Consider the following 17,202-nt stretch of genomic DNA (forward strand, 5'->3'; position numbering starts at 1 on the left):
AGGAGTGGAAGAAAACAACCCACAAGAAAACTCGGTGAGAACCCCGTGCAGCACCAAATCTGCACCCTTGCAAAGATATGGGAGAAAATGCATGGCAGAAAAACAAGACAAATGGGAAGAACACTCAATATAAACATACCACTACAAAGCTCCCCGGAAGGACAATCGGGCCGAGAGAACAAGTATGAAGATTAAGAACAACAGCTAAGACTACTGGGTCAAGCTCCCAGACAAAGAAAAAGGCAAGACAGAGGGCTCCAACCGATAGCTGATAAAGCATTGCGAGCAATAGCAACAATCATGGCCATAGACCACGTTTGGCAGAGGAAACACTTCAAGGGGAGGCTCTCTGGGACTATGCAGCATAGAATCCAAAGAAAAGGGAGGTATAAAACTCATATAAATAGAGGGGTATGAAAGTATATATATGACATATATGAGCATAAACATATACAGAATTCATACTGTGCAACAACAGGTACCCAAGAAGAACAAGTTACTTACCTTCGGTAACGCTTTTTCTGGTAGATACAATATCTGCCTGTGGATTCCTCACCTTGTGAATATCCCCTTGCGTCAGCAACGTTCGGAAATTTTCTTCGTAGCACGCCGACGTGGACGACGTCACAGGAGTACGACCTCGCGCGTGACTCCGCCTGACGTCACCGACCCCTTATCAGGCCCACGCCGGCGTGATGACGTCAGTTCCGCCCTTTTTTCCATGCCTTCGAGGCACACGGACGGACCAACGACAGCAAATATGCAAATATACAATGTACCCAGTACACATAAATCAAAATCAATACAATAGCATAAACCATATATACAGAAAGACCAGGTATAGCAGAGTGGACAATGGGGAGGCGGGTGGGCATGTAAGGAATCCACAGGCAGATATTGTATCTACCAGAAAAAGCGTTACCGAAGGTAAGTAACTTGTTCTTCTGATAGATACATCTGCCGTGTGGATTCCTCACCTTGTGAATAGAGTCCCACAGCAGTCCCCACTCCCGGAGGAGGGTGTCCACTCCGCTACACCAGGAAATCTTGGAGAACAGAGCGCGCGAAGTGGCCGTCCCTCCTCACCTCGGTATCCAAGCAGTAGTGCTTCGCGAAAGTGTGGAGGGAGGCCCAAGTCGCGGCTCTGCAAATGTCCTCAACAGGTACAACTCTAGACAAAGCAGATGTTGCAGACTTTGCTCTAGTTGAATGTGCTCTAATACCCTCAGGAGGGTCCTTACCCGCAAGGGAGTAGCAGATCTTGATGCACAGGATTATCCACCTGGAAAGTGTGCGCTTGTGCACCGCTCTGCCCTTCCGACAGCCAGCAAAACCAACAAACAGCTGGTCGTCCACCCGGAAGTCTTTAGTCCTGTCCAGATAGAAAGACACCGCCCTCTTAGGGTCCAGACGATGCAGTCTCTCTTCCTCCTTAGAAGGGTGAGGGGGAGGATAGAAGGTAGGAAGGGTAATGGACTGTCCAAGATGGAAGGGAGTAACCACCTTAGGCAGAAAAGCAGCCCTGGTCCTGAGAACCATCCTTTCAGCATGAATTGTCAGGAACGGGGGCTTGGAACTAAGAGCCTGAAGCTCACTTACCCTCCTTGCCGAGTTGATTGCAACGAGGAAGATCGTTTTAAAAGAAAGAAGCCTCAATGGACACTTGTGCAAGGGTTCGAAGGGAGAACCCATTAAAAAGGTCAGCTCAAGATTCAAATCCCAAAGAGGAACAACAAAAGGAGTAGGAGGGAACATATTCGTTAGACCCCTCAAGAACCTTAAAACCACCGGAGATTTAAAAAGAGAGGGCTGATCCGGCAAACAGAGAAATGCCGATAAGGCCGAAAGATACCCCTTGACCGTGGCCACAGCAAAACCTTGCTGCGCCAGAGAAAGAGCAAATTGTAAAATGTCAGATAAATGAGCCTTCAAAGTGTCAACATCCTTCTCCCTGCACCAAGAAACAAATTTAGACCACCTATAGGAATAAATGGACTTAGTGGAGTCACGCCTGGCAGAAAGAATGACATCCACCACATCGTGAGGGAGAGAAAAAGAACTCAAGTTGCCCCGTTTAATCTCCAGGCATGAAGGTGCAATGTCTGGAGGTGGGGGTGTAGAACCTGCCCCTCCATCTGAGAGAGGAGGTCTGCCCTGTGAGGGAGACGGAGCGGCGGGTGAGAGGAGAGGTGGAGAAGGTCTGTGTACCACACCCTTCTTGGCCAATCCGGGGCGATCAATATGACTTGGGCCCGGTCTTGGCGAATCTTCCTCAGAACCCGAGGAATCAAGGGTATGGGAGGAAACGCGTAAAGGAGTTGATTTCCCCAATTCAACTGAAACGCGTCCCCCAAGGCTCCTTGCAACTGATACTGGAGACTGCAGAATGACAGGCAGTAAGCATTCTCGCGAGCGGCAAACAGGTCCACACGAGGAGTCCCCCACATCTGAAAGATGTCGTGAACCACCTCCGGGTGAAGCCTCCACTCGTGGTCGGCAGAGAACTGCCGACTGAGACTGTCCGCACGAACGTTCAGAACCCCAGCCAGATGATTTGCAATCAGACAAATCTGATGGTCCTGAACCCAGGACCAGAGACGCAGAGCCTCTCTGCAGAGACACTGTGACCCCACTCCTCCCTGCTTGTTGATGTACCACATCGCGGTCGTGTTGTCCGTCAGGACTTGAACCGACCGACCGCGAAGGGAAGGGAGGAAGGCCTTGAGCGCCAAACTTATCGCCCGCAATTCCAGAAGGTTGATGTGAAGCAACCTTTCTTCTGGAGACCAAAGGCCCTTGACCTCCAGGTCCCCCAGATGAGCACCCCACCCGAGAGTGGATGCATCCGTTATCACTGTGGCCACTGATGGAGGCAGTTGAAAAGGCTTTCCTTGAGACAGATTGCCTTCCACGCCCCACCAAGACAGATCCGCTGCAGCTTCTCTGGAGATCCTCACTGACTCCCTGAGATCTCCGTTGTGTTGATACCACTGCCTGCGGAGGCACCACTGGAGTGCCCTCATATGCCAGCGTGCATGACTGACCAACAGAATGCAAGAAGCCATCAGACCGAGCAGACGAAGGACCTTCAGGACTGGAACAACCGCTCCATTGTAGAATAAAGGAATCATCTCCTGTATGTCGTGAATCCTTTGAGGTGGAGGGAATGCACGACATACAGTAGTGTCCAGTACCGCACCTATGAACAGGTTGCGCTGGGAGGGCACCAGGTGAGACTTGGGTACGTTTATCGAAAAACCCAACCTGTGCAACAACTGAGTTGTCTCCTGCAGATGATGGAGCACCTTCTCCGGCGACTCCGCTTTGATCAGCCAGTCGTCCAGATAGGGGAACACAGGTATCCCCGATCTCCTGAGATGCGCAGCCACCACTGCCATCACCTTGGTGAAAACTCGAGGCGCAGTAGTAAGTCCAAACGGAAGGACCGCAAACTGGTAGTGCTGCGATCCCACCGTAAAACGGAGATACTTTCTGTGCGACTTCAGAATGGGGATGTGAAAATACGCATCCTGCAAGTCGATCGACACCATCCAGTCTTCTTCCATCAGCGCTTGAAGAACCTGAGCAAGGGTGAGCATTTTGAACTTCTCCTGTTTGAGATAGAGGTTCAAAATCCTGAGATCCAGGATTGGCCGAAGCCTGCCATCCTTCTTGGGTATCAAGAAATACCGGGAGTAGCACCCTTGACCCCCTCTCCTGCTCTGGAACCACCTCTATTGCACCCTTTCGGAACAGAGCCAGGACTTCTTCCTGCAGGAGCAGCAGGTGGTTCTCTGAACAATAACCTTGGCAAGGAGGGTAATTGGGAGGGAACTCCTGAAAAGGAAGTGCATACCCATTTTCTACGAGATTGAGAACCCAAAGATCTGATGTAACCAATTCCCAATCTCGTAGAAAATGAGTAAGCCAACCCCCTACTGGCTCCACATGATCCAGAATGGTGGATCTAGGGCTGCTTTGCTGATGCGGGTGGGGGTTGGGTATTATTGGAGGAAGTGGAGGAAGAGGAGACTTGACGCCCACGTCCACGACCCTTCTGTCTACCTCTATAGGACTTATACAGAGGGTTCTGCTGTTGCTGCTGTTGTTGTTGGCCTTGTCTGAAGGGACGAAAAGAGGATCTACCAAAGCCTCTAAACTTTCTAGTTGTCGACCCTCTCATCTGGAGACCCAAAGATCTTGCAGTAGCACGGCTATCTTTAAACCTTTCCAAGGCGACATCCGCCTTTTTACCAAAAAGGCCAGTCCCTTCAAAAGGTAAGTCCAGCAACGTAGATTGCACATCTGCAGAGAAATCAGAGGATTTTAACCACGTGGCCCTCCTGGTCGCAATAGAAGAGCCCATAATCCTGGCAACAGAATCAACTGTGTCCATGCCACTCTGAATAACCATACGCGCAGCAGACTGAGTGTCTGAGACCACCTCATTAAAGTTCTTTCTATCTTCCTCAGGAAGCTTAGGTGATAACTGCTTCACAGAATCCATCAATGCATGGACATACCTTCCTAAAAGGCAAGTAGCATTAGCGGATTTAAGAGCCATGCTCCCTGAAGAGAAAGTCTTCTTTGCAGACTGATCCAACTTTTTTGAGTCTTTGTCTGCTGGTACTGGAGGGAAAGAGCCTGCAGCCCTGTTAGAACATGCCGCCTGCACTACAAGACTTTCAGGAGAGGGGTGCGAAGAGAGAAACTCAGGGTCACCAGGAGCCACCCTGTAGCGCCTTGCAATAGATCTTGAAACCGCAGGAGCAGACAACGGTCTTTTCCAGATCTCTTTTATTGGATCTGATAAGGCATCAGTGAACGGCAATGTAGGTTCAACAATAGAAGAGGGAGAATGCAAAACTTCTGTAAGGATGTTGGGCTTGTACTCAACCGTGGGCAGTTTCAAGTTGAGAAGATCTGCAGCCTTCCTAATAACAACGTGATAGGGTGCCACGTCCCTAGAAGGAGCATCAGAAGCTGAAGGTAAACCCCACTCAGGAGAGATCTCCAGACCACTAGCATCACGTAGGTCTTCAAAGTCATCATCATGATCAAGAAGCTCACCCTCTTCCACATCTGAATCTTCATCTCCCTTTTCTTCCAGAAGACGCTGAGCCCTTCGTCTCGACCACTCTATTCGAATCGAAGTCGACGGATTCGGTAACGACTCTGACGGAGCCGGATTCGACGTCGAGCGAGGAGCCGGGGCAGCCGGAGGACGAGACTCACGGACAGGTGTGGAACCTCAATCCAAACTACGAGGTCGATCCGGAGTCGGCGAAGCCGCATGCGGAGTCGAAGACCTCGGCGGTGCCGTACCGAGCCAAGGTGTAAGAGGCGCCGGCATAAAAGGCATAAATGGAGCTGGGGCGTACGACTGAGGAATGCCCAAATTGTATGATAATGGACCCATGGGACCAACAGGTGCTCCAGCGGGGTACATCGCCCAGGAATATACTCCAAACATCGCATTGAGAAAATGCGAGGGGTCCTGACCAGGACCAGGAAAGGGAGGGTACGAACCTACCGGATGCTCTAAAGGAGGTCGTTCCGACACAGGTTCATTCTGACCTTCTTGGTCCACAGGAGTCTCCATCGAAGCCGGAGTTTGAGGAACTACCTCTTCTTCCTCCTCATGTTCCGAAGAATGTAAAGATACCGGATCCAGTTCCGGAGTCGGGAAACCCCCGATGGACTGAACAGGAGAAGGAGAAACGAAGTCCTTATGGTGTTTGCGAGACTTCTTCTTCGAATCTGAAGATTCCTTCCCCGAATGATGCTTTGAGCTGTGCTTCCTCCTCTTGTGCTTCCTCTTCGAGGAGCTCGAAGCGTGACCCGAAGCCGACTTGGATCCAGATCTTGATCTCTCTCTGGACCTCGACCTCTCTCTGGACCTCGACCTCGCTCTGGATCTCGACCCCGCTCTGGACCTCGACGCTGATCTCGACTTCGATCGAGACCATTGCTTCGACTTCGAGCGTCTCGACGTCGACCTCGAAGATCTCCCAGCATCTCTTCCCTTTACCTTCGCGAGAAGTAGTTTTGCTTCACGCTCTCGAAGCGCCTTTGGGTTCATCTTAAAACAAAATCGACAGTTCTTAACGTCGTGGTCTGAACCCAGACACCACAAACAATCGCTATGTGGGTCGGTGATTGACATCATGCGGGCACAAGATCCACATTGTTTAAATCCTGTCTTCCTCGACGACATCCTCGATGAAGAAATAAGTCGCAAAGGAGAAACAGTAACGTTTAAATAATAGCCAGATACTAAGTATCGCAGAAGATCCCGAAAACCGTTAGCGTCGAAGACGCGGAAACAAGGGAACTGACGTCATCACGCCGGCGTGGGCCTGATAAGGGGTCGGTGACGTCAGGCGGAGTCACGCGCGAGGTCGTACTCCTGTGACGTCGTCCACGTCGGCGTGCTACGAAGAAAATTTCCGAACGTTGCTGACGCAAGGGGATATTCACAAGGTGAGGAATCCACACGGCAGATGTATCTATCAGAAGGGTACATACAATGACCACAACAGCGGCCAAGGGCCAAAGGTGAGACAATGGCAAACTAGAAACCAGCCATGGCCCCGTTTAAAGAGAGAGGGTGGGGCGGAAGTACACGCTCCAGAAAACCAAGGGAGCAGACAGAAATAGCACTACTCACCGAACTATACGATTAGGCAGTCGAGAGAATTGAAAAAAATACAGGGGAGAAACAACCCCGCTAGAATAGAGAAATAAAGACCACAATGGAGGACTAGAAAAAGGGACTGAGGTTGACGGGGCCAACACCAGGGTAGCCTATGCAGGCAACCAGGCCACTGCAAGAAATTAGTATTGGAAAACCAAAGTCAGAAAGTAAAGTTCAACCAAAGGGCAAGTGTTAAGTGCCCACAGCATAGGAAGCATGAAGGTCAAAAGCAAAGGAAAGTCCTTGTATGCACTGGACAACACGTACTAAGCCAACATGGGTGAAGATCCTGATGCCACCCAAGATCATACTCAGTAGCCTAGTAGTACAAGGGAGACAGGACCCCAAAGGGTGCGAACTGCAAGTGGAGGAAATTCCCCGGAAAAGAATCCTAAGGGATCACAAACCTCCGTACATTCCAACCCGAGGGGACGGGCATGGTACCCATATTTGAGATGAAGGGAAGAGGAACATTCACCACATACCTCCAAAAAGAGCAGAAGGCACACCAGAAGATCAGCCAGGCCAGTAACGGAAAGATGCGGTTGGCTTCGGGGTTGCCATGGAAACTGCTCCAATCAAAAAGTGAAAGCAACCGCAGACTCGCACAAGGCAGGAGCAGAGGAAAGACAAGCCATGCAGATACATAGAAGCGGAAGGGTGGCAGAGTGAGCCACTCATGCCAAAAAACGGACAAGGGATGGGTATAAGGAACCTAAGAGGAAAAAAGGGGGCAGGCAAGGGCCCGTCTCGCCAGTGTATAGTGAAAACTTGCACAAGAAGTGGTAACGCCTGAAGAAAGAAAGAACACCACTCAGTGCGGACCCAGACAAAGAACTGTAGGCTAAAAACGATGCCCCTTTCCTTGCATCTGCTAGAAAATAAGGGCATCAACAGTGTGGAAGGGCAGAACCACCCTGGCAGTGTGGAAAACGACTTAATAAATGGGGGGAAGTGGGAGGGGGAAATAGGAACCCAGTGCACCATCTGCTGACTAGTATCATTGTACCAAGCACGGCATGAGGAGCCCCCTATAAGGGGTACAAAAGAATCAGAAACATACTGAGGAATACCTGTAATGCATACTGACTAAGTACCCTGTCGGACAGGGAATAAGGCATCTGCACAATACCTTGAAAACACTCAAATCGGAATCTGGGTAGAAACCAAAGAAAACCGTGCAACCACTGGCATAACCACCAACAGGGTCAGAAATTAAGATGCATCCCGGAGAACAACTAGGGACGACAAATTGTCATCGACAGGGAAGAATGCAGAAAGAGAAGAAAATACATGCCGGGGGAACGCACCAAACGGACGGCACATGGAAGGACAAGTGAAAAAGTAAGGCAACTGACACAGCCCTGTAAAAGTCCACACAGAGGGAATACAGGAGACCATTCCGAGCCTGATGGAGTACGGGGGATGAAGAAAACAGTATGGCAATCAGGTATTAAGATTTCCCTCCACTCTGTGGAAAGTCATCTTGAGAGCCAAACAGATATTGACCATGGAAAGATATGCTCACCAAAGTGGACTGAACAGCCTCAGAAAAACCAGAGGTATGTAGCCAAGCACGCTGGCGAAGAGCCTCCGAAAGGGCCCTGGGATCTGTGTTATACATGCCACAATGAATCAGTAATGTAGCTGCCTGGCGCCCATCCTGGATCAGCTGAGAAAGTGTGCCCCTTGAGTCATCAGGGACAGAGGGAAGAAGGCACAAAACCGAATCCCACAGCACATGAGAAAAACTCCCCAAAACACAAGCCGTATTAAGGGACCGTAAGGCATAGCTGGTCACAGAAAAGATATATCGACCAAAAAAAAACAGGACCGTTAGACTCTGTCTAGAGGTACGTCAGTCGAGGCCTCACCGACCTCCCAGGGGCCGAGAAGCGCACCAGAGGGAGATTGAGAGAGAAAAATGCCAAGCCTGTGTACGAGGATGAGTTCAGCGACATCTGCTGCATGTCTCACTGCCAATCTGCAATTGAGTAACATGCGTATCTGCCGCAGATTCCTTACCTCTGAATTATCCCCAGGTGCCAGACTGGAGCTGGAAACTTTTCTACATCTGTGCGCCGGTATGTGACGTCGTTAGTGTCCATATAAGCCCTTCCCTGATGCGCTGACATCTGATTCTGTCTTTCCATGCTTCCACGTGGATCCGGAGAGCAGTACATCTGGCCATTTGGCCTAACACGATGATAGTGTGCTTCGTCTAGAGATCTCCAAGATCTACCATGCCGACCCCGCACCATCATCCTATTTGCCTGTAGTGACTAGCCATGCACCCTGACTCCGAAAGGTGTATCTCGTGTCTTCAGATTCACAGACGTCGCAGGAGCACCACATGGCGCAGTTGGCGATGCGGTGGTTGGCAGCCCCTCATCGGTCATGGGCCTCTTCTTCCTCCGAGGACCTCTTAAGGGCCAGCTCCCTAAGTCCTTCGTCTTCGAGGTCACCTGGTAAGTCACTCCATACTAGCCTAAATGCAGAAAGACGTAATCTTATACTAGCTGAACGATCATGGAGATTCTCACCGTCCATCGAACACCTTAAGCACTTGAGATTAATAAGGAACATTTATAACAAGTACATTAGAAGTTCGGAAGCAAACGTCTTTAGAAACCAGAAACCGATCTAAAAAGTTTTTCAAACTAATCAAACTAGTGATTTCTAGATTTGCCTAAGGAAGTGCAACCCTCCACTGAGAGCCCTCCTTAACTTTGCTGCAAGGCTCATCACAGGCTCTAAAAGAAACAACCACATCACTCCTGATTTAAAATTTCAATACTGGCTACCATATGTGGAAAGAATACGCTTACAAATTGCTTCTATGACCCATAAAGCCCTACACTTCCACACCCTGAGGTACCTTGCACCAAAACTGGAGTTATCTGGTGGCTGATTATCCTCTAGAAGCACCAGACATTTTCTAAAAAGAAAACCTAAAATTGAGTCTTCTCGGGTATTGCCCCAAGAATCTGGAACTTCCTGCCCCAAGATCAGACTGAACCCTTCAACTGCATCTTTCAAAAAGAAGTCAAAGCTTTACTGATTAACAAATTCCTGACATAGAACCCACAAACTCTACACACCTGGCCTTAATAATATGCAGGATCTACACCTTGCTTGCTTGTTATTCTCTTGCTTGGGGAACTAACGTGCTGGCCCTTGTGGTTGTCTCCTCCTTGACCTGGTGACCTATTACATCTTGTACTGTTCAAAATTCGGTTGTGGTTTTTTCAACCTGCTTCTATTCTTGACCATTTGTAAAGCACTCCAATACTATCTAGAGTCATGTTTGCGCTATATAAAACTTTATAAATAAATAATGATGTATGTATATGTTTCTATATACTTTCTGTTTTTTTACAATATTCTCTTCTACCATATTTTTTTCACTGCTTTTGTAGTTTATATACAACATATGTCTATGTGTTTGTATGAGAAATACCACTAATGGTTAACAAAACAAAAATACAACACCATGGGGATGAAAGGCAAGTTATCAAAAATCTGTTCATGAACTAGTATATTTGTGATGCCTTCAGTAAAATATTGAAATTATTATCTCACATTTTGAAACTGCAATGGCAGCTAAACATTAGTCTCAAACGTCACAGAAAAAAGATAAATGCGAAATCTTTGTCAAATTCTAATGGAGTGATATTTTTGATTTCCAGAAGAAAAATCTATTGTTTCATACTTTTGTGCCTAAAATAAGATAATTTAACTTTTTTAAGCCTTTTTTGTCTTATTATCTAAGGCTGAAAAATTATTTAAACAGAAAGAAGAATGTGTACATCAATTAGCACAAGCCAGTATGCAACACGTACTAGCAGTAAATCTGCAATAAGCATTTTGGAAAATATAAACAAATGGTTATGGATATGTGGACTACCCAGGTATTTAGATATCAAGAAACATCTCAGAGATCTGACTTCACATGCAGCAAGTGTAATCGGTCAGCATGGGGAGCAATATTTTGTTAAGCGATAACAGTTTATGTTAGACATCAAATTTCTTGCAATTTGCCTCATCCAATTAGTTTGATTGGGAGGCGATTGTATTCATCCTCTAGACTAGAGGAACATGTGCATGTATAGTTGTACTTTGGTCATCTCTGTTGATTCTGCATGCCACTCTTTTGGGTCGGAGCACAAAGAGATTGATGAAAGTAGGTGCCTGAATATTGTATTACTCCGGACTTACTCCTGGAATACAGGAGAAAGCCAGCAGAAAGCGTCTACTACTGTTACTACTACTAGAGATGCTTAAATCTATTTGTGTGAACATGTAAAAAAGTTAATAGAATTCTTAGTGAAATAACTGAAGTATTAGAGTTTACATTAGGCATCTAATTTGAGATTTGTCATCTAGAAGTACATTTACATGCCTACCTGTAATTGCAGACTGACAGAACCTAAGACCTCAAAACTATTCCTGATTCCCATACTTGTCCAACAAACACCACCTGATAGTGATTTGCACAGAGTTTGATTTTAACATCATTGTATAGTTTATTCACAATGATATAGGGGTGAGATTGTTGGTACTGCTAACTCCACAGGCTGAAACTTCCTAGATAATTAATTTGTTAGGTTTTGTTTGGAGACCCATCATAAATCAGCACCTAATGTGATGCATAGTTATGCATACAATTTATTTGCACGTTCCAGTGATTTTAGTATTTGTTGGGTATTATCAACCTGGACTTCTAGGCTAACAGTGGCATTAACATTAGAAAACACTTGAGGAAAGCGTTTACCTGTATAGGAGGAACCATTTATTTTAGAACTATTTTATACCAAATCCTATTGTTGTTCATTCAATTCGTAGTTTGTTATTCAAATAAACTTGATAAGTATGCTACTACAAAATAGTGTGTGACTTCTCTATAAAATGTATGTATGTGCACAATTTATTGTCTACATACCTCACAGCCTATTCTCTTATGTTGAGTCTACATATTTTTAGATTAGACTAACCACTGTCTGCGCTTTCTATAAAACCTTGTAACATAAATTCCACTTCATTCATTATTTTATTTCAGACTTTCTAATTGCTACAGGTTTTGCCAATCACTGTGCCGTATATATCTACTTTAAAATAACCAACCAGCTGAAAACACAGGAATAAAGACCCACAATAAATCTTTCCCATGACTGACCTGATGTGTAAAGCACAGAGATATATTGCAAAACTGTATCTTGGGAAATTGTGGAAACTGATAGTGTCAGCAAATTTATTCAGATTGAAGGTTTAAGTCCAATAGTCTTACAATATAAGAACTAAAATGTTTATTTAGTGTGGGAGTAAAACAGGATTCTTCTGGAAAACAAAAATCACGTCATAACTGTGAATCTATTTATCATACTGTACTACACAGTATCACAGTTCACATTTGTGTTTGTTGTTCCTTCGCTGAATCATAAAATTTATTTTTTTGATAACATTTATTTAGCATAGCCTTTGCCGTCCTCTATAACTCTGAAAAATCAAATGCATAAGAATACATTTTCAGTGCAAGTGCTGCAGAAAACAATATTCAAACACCTTTTCGGAAATATGGAGGTGACAGAGTAGTACAAAATCTGATCAATTCAGGACTTATTTTATTGACCAACGTTTATTTCATTTGTGAATAAAGGGTAATGGTTTCTGTTTTTTTACAATATTCTCTTCTACCATATTTTTTTCACTGCTTTTGAAGTTTATATACAACATATGTCTTTCCATGCTTCCACGTGGATCCGGAGAGCAGTACATCTGGCCATTTGGCCTACCACGATGATAGTGTGCTTTGTCTGGAGATCTCCAAGATCTACCAGAAACCGTTCTAAAAAGTTTTTCAAACTAATCAAACTAGGGATTTCTAGATTGGCTTAAGGAAGTGCAACCCTCCACTGAGAGCCCTCCTTAACTTTGCTGCAAGGCTCATCACAAGCTCTAAAAGAAACAACCACATTACTCCTGATTTAAAATTTCAATACTGGCTGCCATATATGGAAAGAATACACTTAAAATTGCTTCTATGACCCATAAAGCCCTACACTTCCACACCCTGAGGTACCTTGCACCAAAACTGGAGTTATCTGGTGGCTGATTATCCTCTAGAAGCACCAGACATTTTCTAAAAAGAAAACCTAAAACTGAGTCTTCTCGGGTATTGCCCCAAGAATCTGGAACTCCCTGCCCCCTGGGATCAGACTGAACCCTTCAACTGCATCTTTCAAAAAGAAGTCAAAGCTTTACTGATTAACAAATTCCTGACATAGAACCCACAAACTCTACACACCTGGCCTTAATAATATGCAGGATCTACACCTTGCTTGCTTGTTATTCTCTTGCTGGGGGAACTAACGTGCTGGCCCTTTTGGTTGTCTCCTCCTTGACCTGTGACCTATTACATCTTGTACTGTTCAAAATTCGGTTGTGGTTTTTTCAACCTGCTTCTATTCTTGACCATTTGTAAAGCGCTCCAATACTATCTAGAGTCATGTTTGCGCTATATAAAACTGTATAAATAAATAATGATGTATGTATATGTTTCTATATACTTTGTTTTTTACAATATTCTCTTCTACCATATTTTTTTCACTGCTTTTGAAGTTTATATACAACATATGTCAATTCAATCTTTTTCGTGGGAATACTTCTGATATTCACTTGTCATAATATTTTTGGTGACAATTTTGTGGCATACAACCTCATAAGAGGCATAAATAGAGAAAAAGGACCAAGGGTTTACTCTGTGTAGAACTGTATGAAATGCGGTCTACGACAGACAGCTAAGGCTGCCCACAGCGAGAATGAAAAAGGGGACAAACTATTGCATAATAAGAAGACCGTTCACACCACAGTACATTAGGAGGCGAGGCTAAACGGGTTTTCCTTAAGTGGAAGGATAGGTAGACACTGCTTGAGGTATAACTTTCAAGTTCTTACTTTTAAGGCTAAAAGTCTCAATACACTTGTCCCTCAGTATTTTCTAATCATATATACTATTCTCAATTATACATTCACCTGCTCCAACAAAAGTATTAGTATTACAAAACAATCAAACTTTACATATATTTTAAAAAAAAGCTTACCCTCTGTTCTAGCGCTGACTGTGTTTGTTGTCTTAAAAGAGCTTTAAATGGCCCCCCGTCTTTTCCACCACTGCCACTGCCCATTCCTGAAGAATATTGGCAGAAAAATACATCCAAAGAAATGTGTGTTATATAAAGGCTCGTTTCAGACTCTTTATGCTTGATAAATACATTTAAAAAAAATCATGTAACGAATTTTTTAATAAAAACAGCCAAGGATGACTGCTTTGCCCCAGGTTGAAAGCTAAATCAAACATTTACATACCCCGTCTAAGCTAAATATTCAGAATAAGAGCACACACACTGAGAATCAAGCCCACAGCAAATGTGCTCACAATTTAAATGACAATTAATGTTGCCCACATAGCCCGCAATTCCCTTAACTATTGGAATTATTTCCATAGAAAAGTATCTCAAATTATTACACCTGCTGATTCTAGAATTCAGCATTTGCCAGCTAGGTTAATATTATCAAATACCCAAATTCAGCAAATGAGAAGTCATTTGAAGTGCACCATGATTTGTATGTATGTGTTTACCAATGTTGGATATCTTAAAGGGCTAATTCTTAGAATGTACCCCCCCTAAAATTTAGCATCAACAGCCATTTATGAGCTCTATAATAGAGAGTTTAATTAAATGGAGACTTTCCACGTGCAATAACTAGGTCTGTACAAATGGTACATTATTATTACAACTTTAAGCCATACAGAAACAGTGGACAGCCTCAAGTATTTAGAGTTATTTTGTTGACTTTTACATGACTGAATGATAATTGCCATACATCATTGAGTACTTTCGTTTGCAAACTGTCACTGGGTTTGTTTGTGATCTCATCCTGATTGTCTGCACTTTCAACACTATGAACAAAATTACACAATGTGATTCTAAACAGTGTACATCCATCTTTACAGTCATCAAATAAGATTCAATATAACCCTTCACTAACTGAGGAAAAAATATCCGTAGTTATCAGTGATCATTGCAGCTAGAACCAACACTAAAATGGGCCTTTTATACGATATTTCCCTCTCCATTGTACCTTTTCTTAAACACTTATCACTCAAACTACGCTATGGCAGCTATTTAAAGAGGATTCTTCTGAGGCAATCCACACACATTACAAAAATTATTTGTTCTGCTACAAAAACAAATTAAATAAAGAACATTATTCTTGCCGCTTACCTTTTGGTACAGTGATGTTTACTCTTAGCACAACTCAAATAGAGGTGCTGGTGAACTAAAAACAAAACCGACCTATCAACTAACACACTTTGCATAGTGAGTTCTACTTTGTGAAGTATAATAGGAGATACATAAAAACTGAAAAATTAATTATCATTCAATGAAAAAAGAATTTAGCATACAAAGTCACGACAACATTTTTAGCTGTTTTTGGATAAGGAAACAATAAAATACAAGTATGTGACTAGATCCTTGCCTTTTTTTTTAACAACAGTGTCTTTATCAGAACTGAACAAACATTGAATACACTTTTAAAAGGTACAATGTAATATTAAATCAGGCATGTGAAATTATTAAGCATAGCTATAAAACAAACTACAACGCAGAGCAAAACAATGTCTCTCAAAAGATAACTATACAAAAAACAGACAACTGTATTATCTATGTTAATTTAACATGGTAATTTGACGCTGGGCTTAGACAGGGAAATGGCAAAGTATACTACATGCTGAGACATTTTTGGCTGTTGTAATAAATATCCTGTTCAAATTTCATTCGGATTACAGAAATAACTATAGGCTAAGACAGTAATTACAAAAGCCAAAAATTGACAGTACTGAACAAAAAAGTCAACATAATAACTAAGCTGACACCTAGTGGCATCTCCAATGAGAAAAATTGGAAATGTCAAGTGCAAAACACAGTGCAATGAAATGTGTGAATATGATGAGAACATGAATATATGATTAAGAGTCGTTTCGTTTTGGAATTTTGACTAAGAGACAAAAACTTATACAGAAAATGATGGCATGTTTCATGTGTCAACTATGAAAGTTCTCTGCTGATGAACTGAAAAGTTAGCATATTTACTAATGAAATATGTAACTGAAATACATTTGCAGCTGAACTGGAGAAAGGCACTATTCAAAATGTTAAATAGTGGCATTAAATATACGTGTTGACGGTTAGCATGAAATTTTGAGGGTTAAAAAAGAAAAGAAAAATAGTTAAGCGACTGTACAAGAATCTCCAACACATGCTAAGTCTACAAAACGTTAAACGTAGATAAGAGTCATGCTTTTTTAATTTGCTTCCAAATGTTATGGTGTTTGTGTTAGAGCATTAGAAGTGTCATGCATAATTGAAATTATGATGTTATGTCAAATAACTGTGCTATTGTTGTTAAATTCCACAACAAAAAAGAAAAAGCAAAATCCTTGTGAATATATTGTTGCAGGTTGTTCCTACCAGCCAGAAGCAGCTCTTCGCTGAAAGAAATGGATTTCCTCAAAACAGGGCAGATATTGCTAGTGTGAAGTGGGTTTAGACTAGACCCCAAGACGAGGGCATGTGTCTTTCTAAGGTCTGGAGACACACAATAGAGATTAGGGGAGCTGGGACACAGGAAAATCCTAGGCCCCAGTGAAAGGAAGGGAGCTGTTGAAGGAAAGCAGCAGAGAAAAGATGCAGATTCAGAAGATGAAAAATGGAGAACAACAGGAATAAAAGAAAAGAATGACGAATCAACAAAACAACAAAAGCTACCAAAGAGATTTATCAAGTATGTAGTGCTGTTTGTATGAGAAATACCACTTATGGTTAACAAAACAAAAATACAACACCATGGGGATGAAAGGCAAGTTATCAAAAATCTGTTCATGAACTAGTATATTTGTGATGCCTTCAGTAAAATATTGAAATTATTATCTCACATTTTGAAACTGCAATGGCAGCTAAACATTAGTCTCAAACGTCACAGAAAAAAGATAAATGCGAAATCTTTGTCAAATTCTAATGGAGTGATATTTTTGATTTCCAGAAGAAAAATCTATTGTTTCATACTTTTGTGCCTAAAATAAGATAATTTAACTTTTTTAAGCCTTTTTTGTCTTATTATCTAAGGCTGAAAAATTATTTAAACAGAAAGAAGAATGTGTACATCAATTAGCACAAGCCAGTATGCAAAACGTACTAGCAGTAAATCTGCAATAAGCATTTTGGAAAATATAAACAAATGGTTATGGATATGTGGACTACCCAGGTATTTAGATATCAAGAAACATCTCAGAGATCTGACTTCACATGCAGCAAGTGTAATCGGTCAGCATGGGGAGCAATATTTTGTTAAGCGATAACAGTTTATGTTAGACATCAAATTTCTTGCAATTTGCCTCATCCAATTAGTTTGATTGGGAGGCGATTGTATTCATCCTCTAGAGG

The 17,202-nt window shown here is 43.2% G+C and overlaps 1 protein-coding gene across 8 annotated transcripts in view; it reads right to left on the reverse strand.

The window, feature by feature from the left end:
* C2CD5 (C2 calcium dependent domain containing 5) overlaps nucleotides 1-17,202 on the reverse strand; it is a 1,003,795-nt gene that overhangs the window by 777,786 nt on the left and 208,807 nt on the right. For 4 of the 8 annotated variants that reach the window (XM_078674087.1, XM_078674084.1, XM_078674085.1 and 1 more), the window contains exons 9-10: nucleotides 16,231-16,419; nucleotides 13,798-13,883 (exon numbers count right to left, since the gene is read on the reverse strand). In XM_078674087.1, coding sequence (XP_078530213.1) covers nucleotides 13,798-13,883; nucleotides 16,231-16,419 — 275 coding nt within the window. The remainder of the gene's footprint in view (nucleotides 1-13,797; nucleotides 13,884-16,230; nucleotides 16,420-17,202) is intronic. The other 4 variants (XM_078674090.1, XM_078674088.1, XM_078674089.1 and 1 more) reach the window with 1 other exon arrangement.

This window comes from Lissotriton helveticus, chromosome 1_1 (genome assembly GCF_964261635.1).
Source record: "Lissotriton helveticus chromosome 1_1, aLisHel1.1, whole genome shotgun sequence".
Taxonomy (NCBI): domain Eukaryota; kingdom Metazoa; phylum Chordata; class Amphibia; order Caudata; family Salamandridae; genus Lissotriton; species Lissotriton helveticus.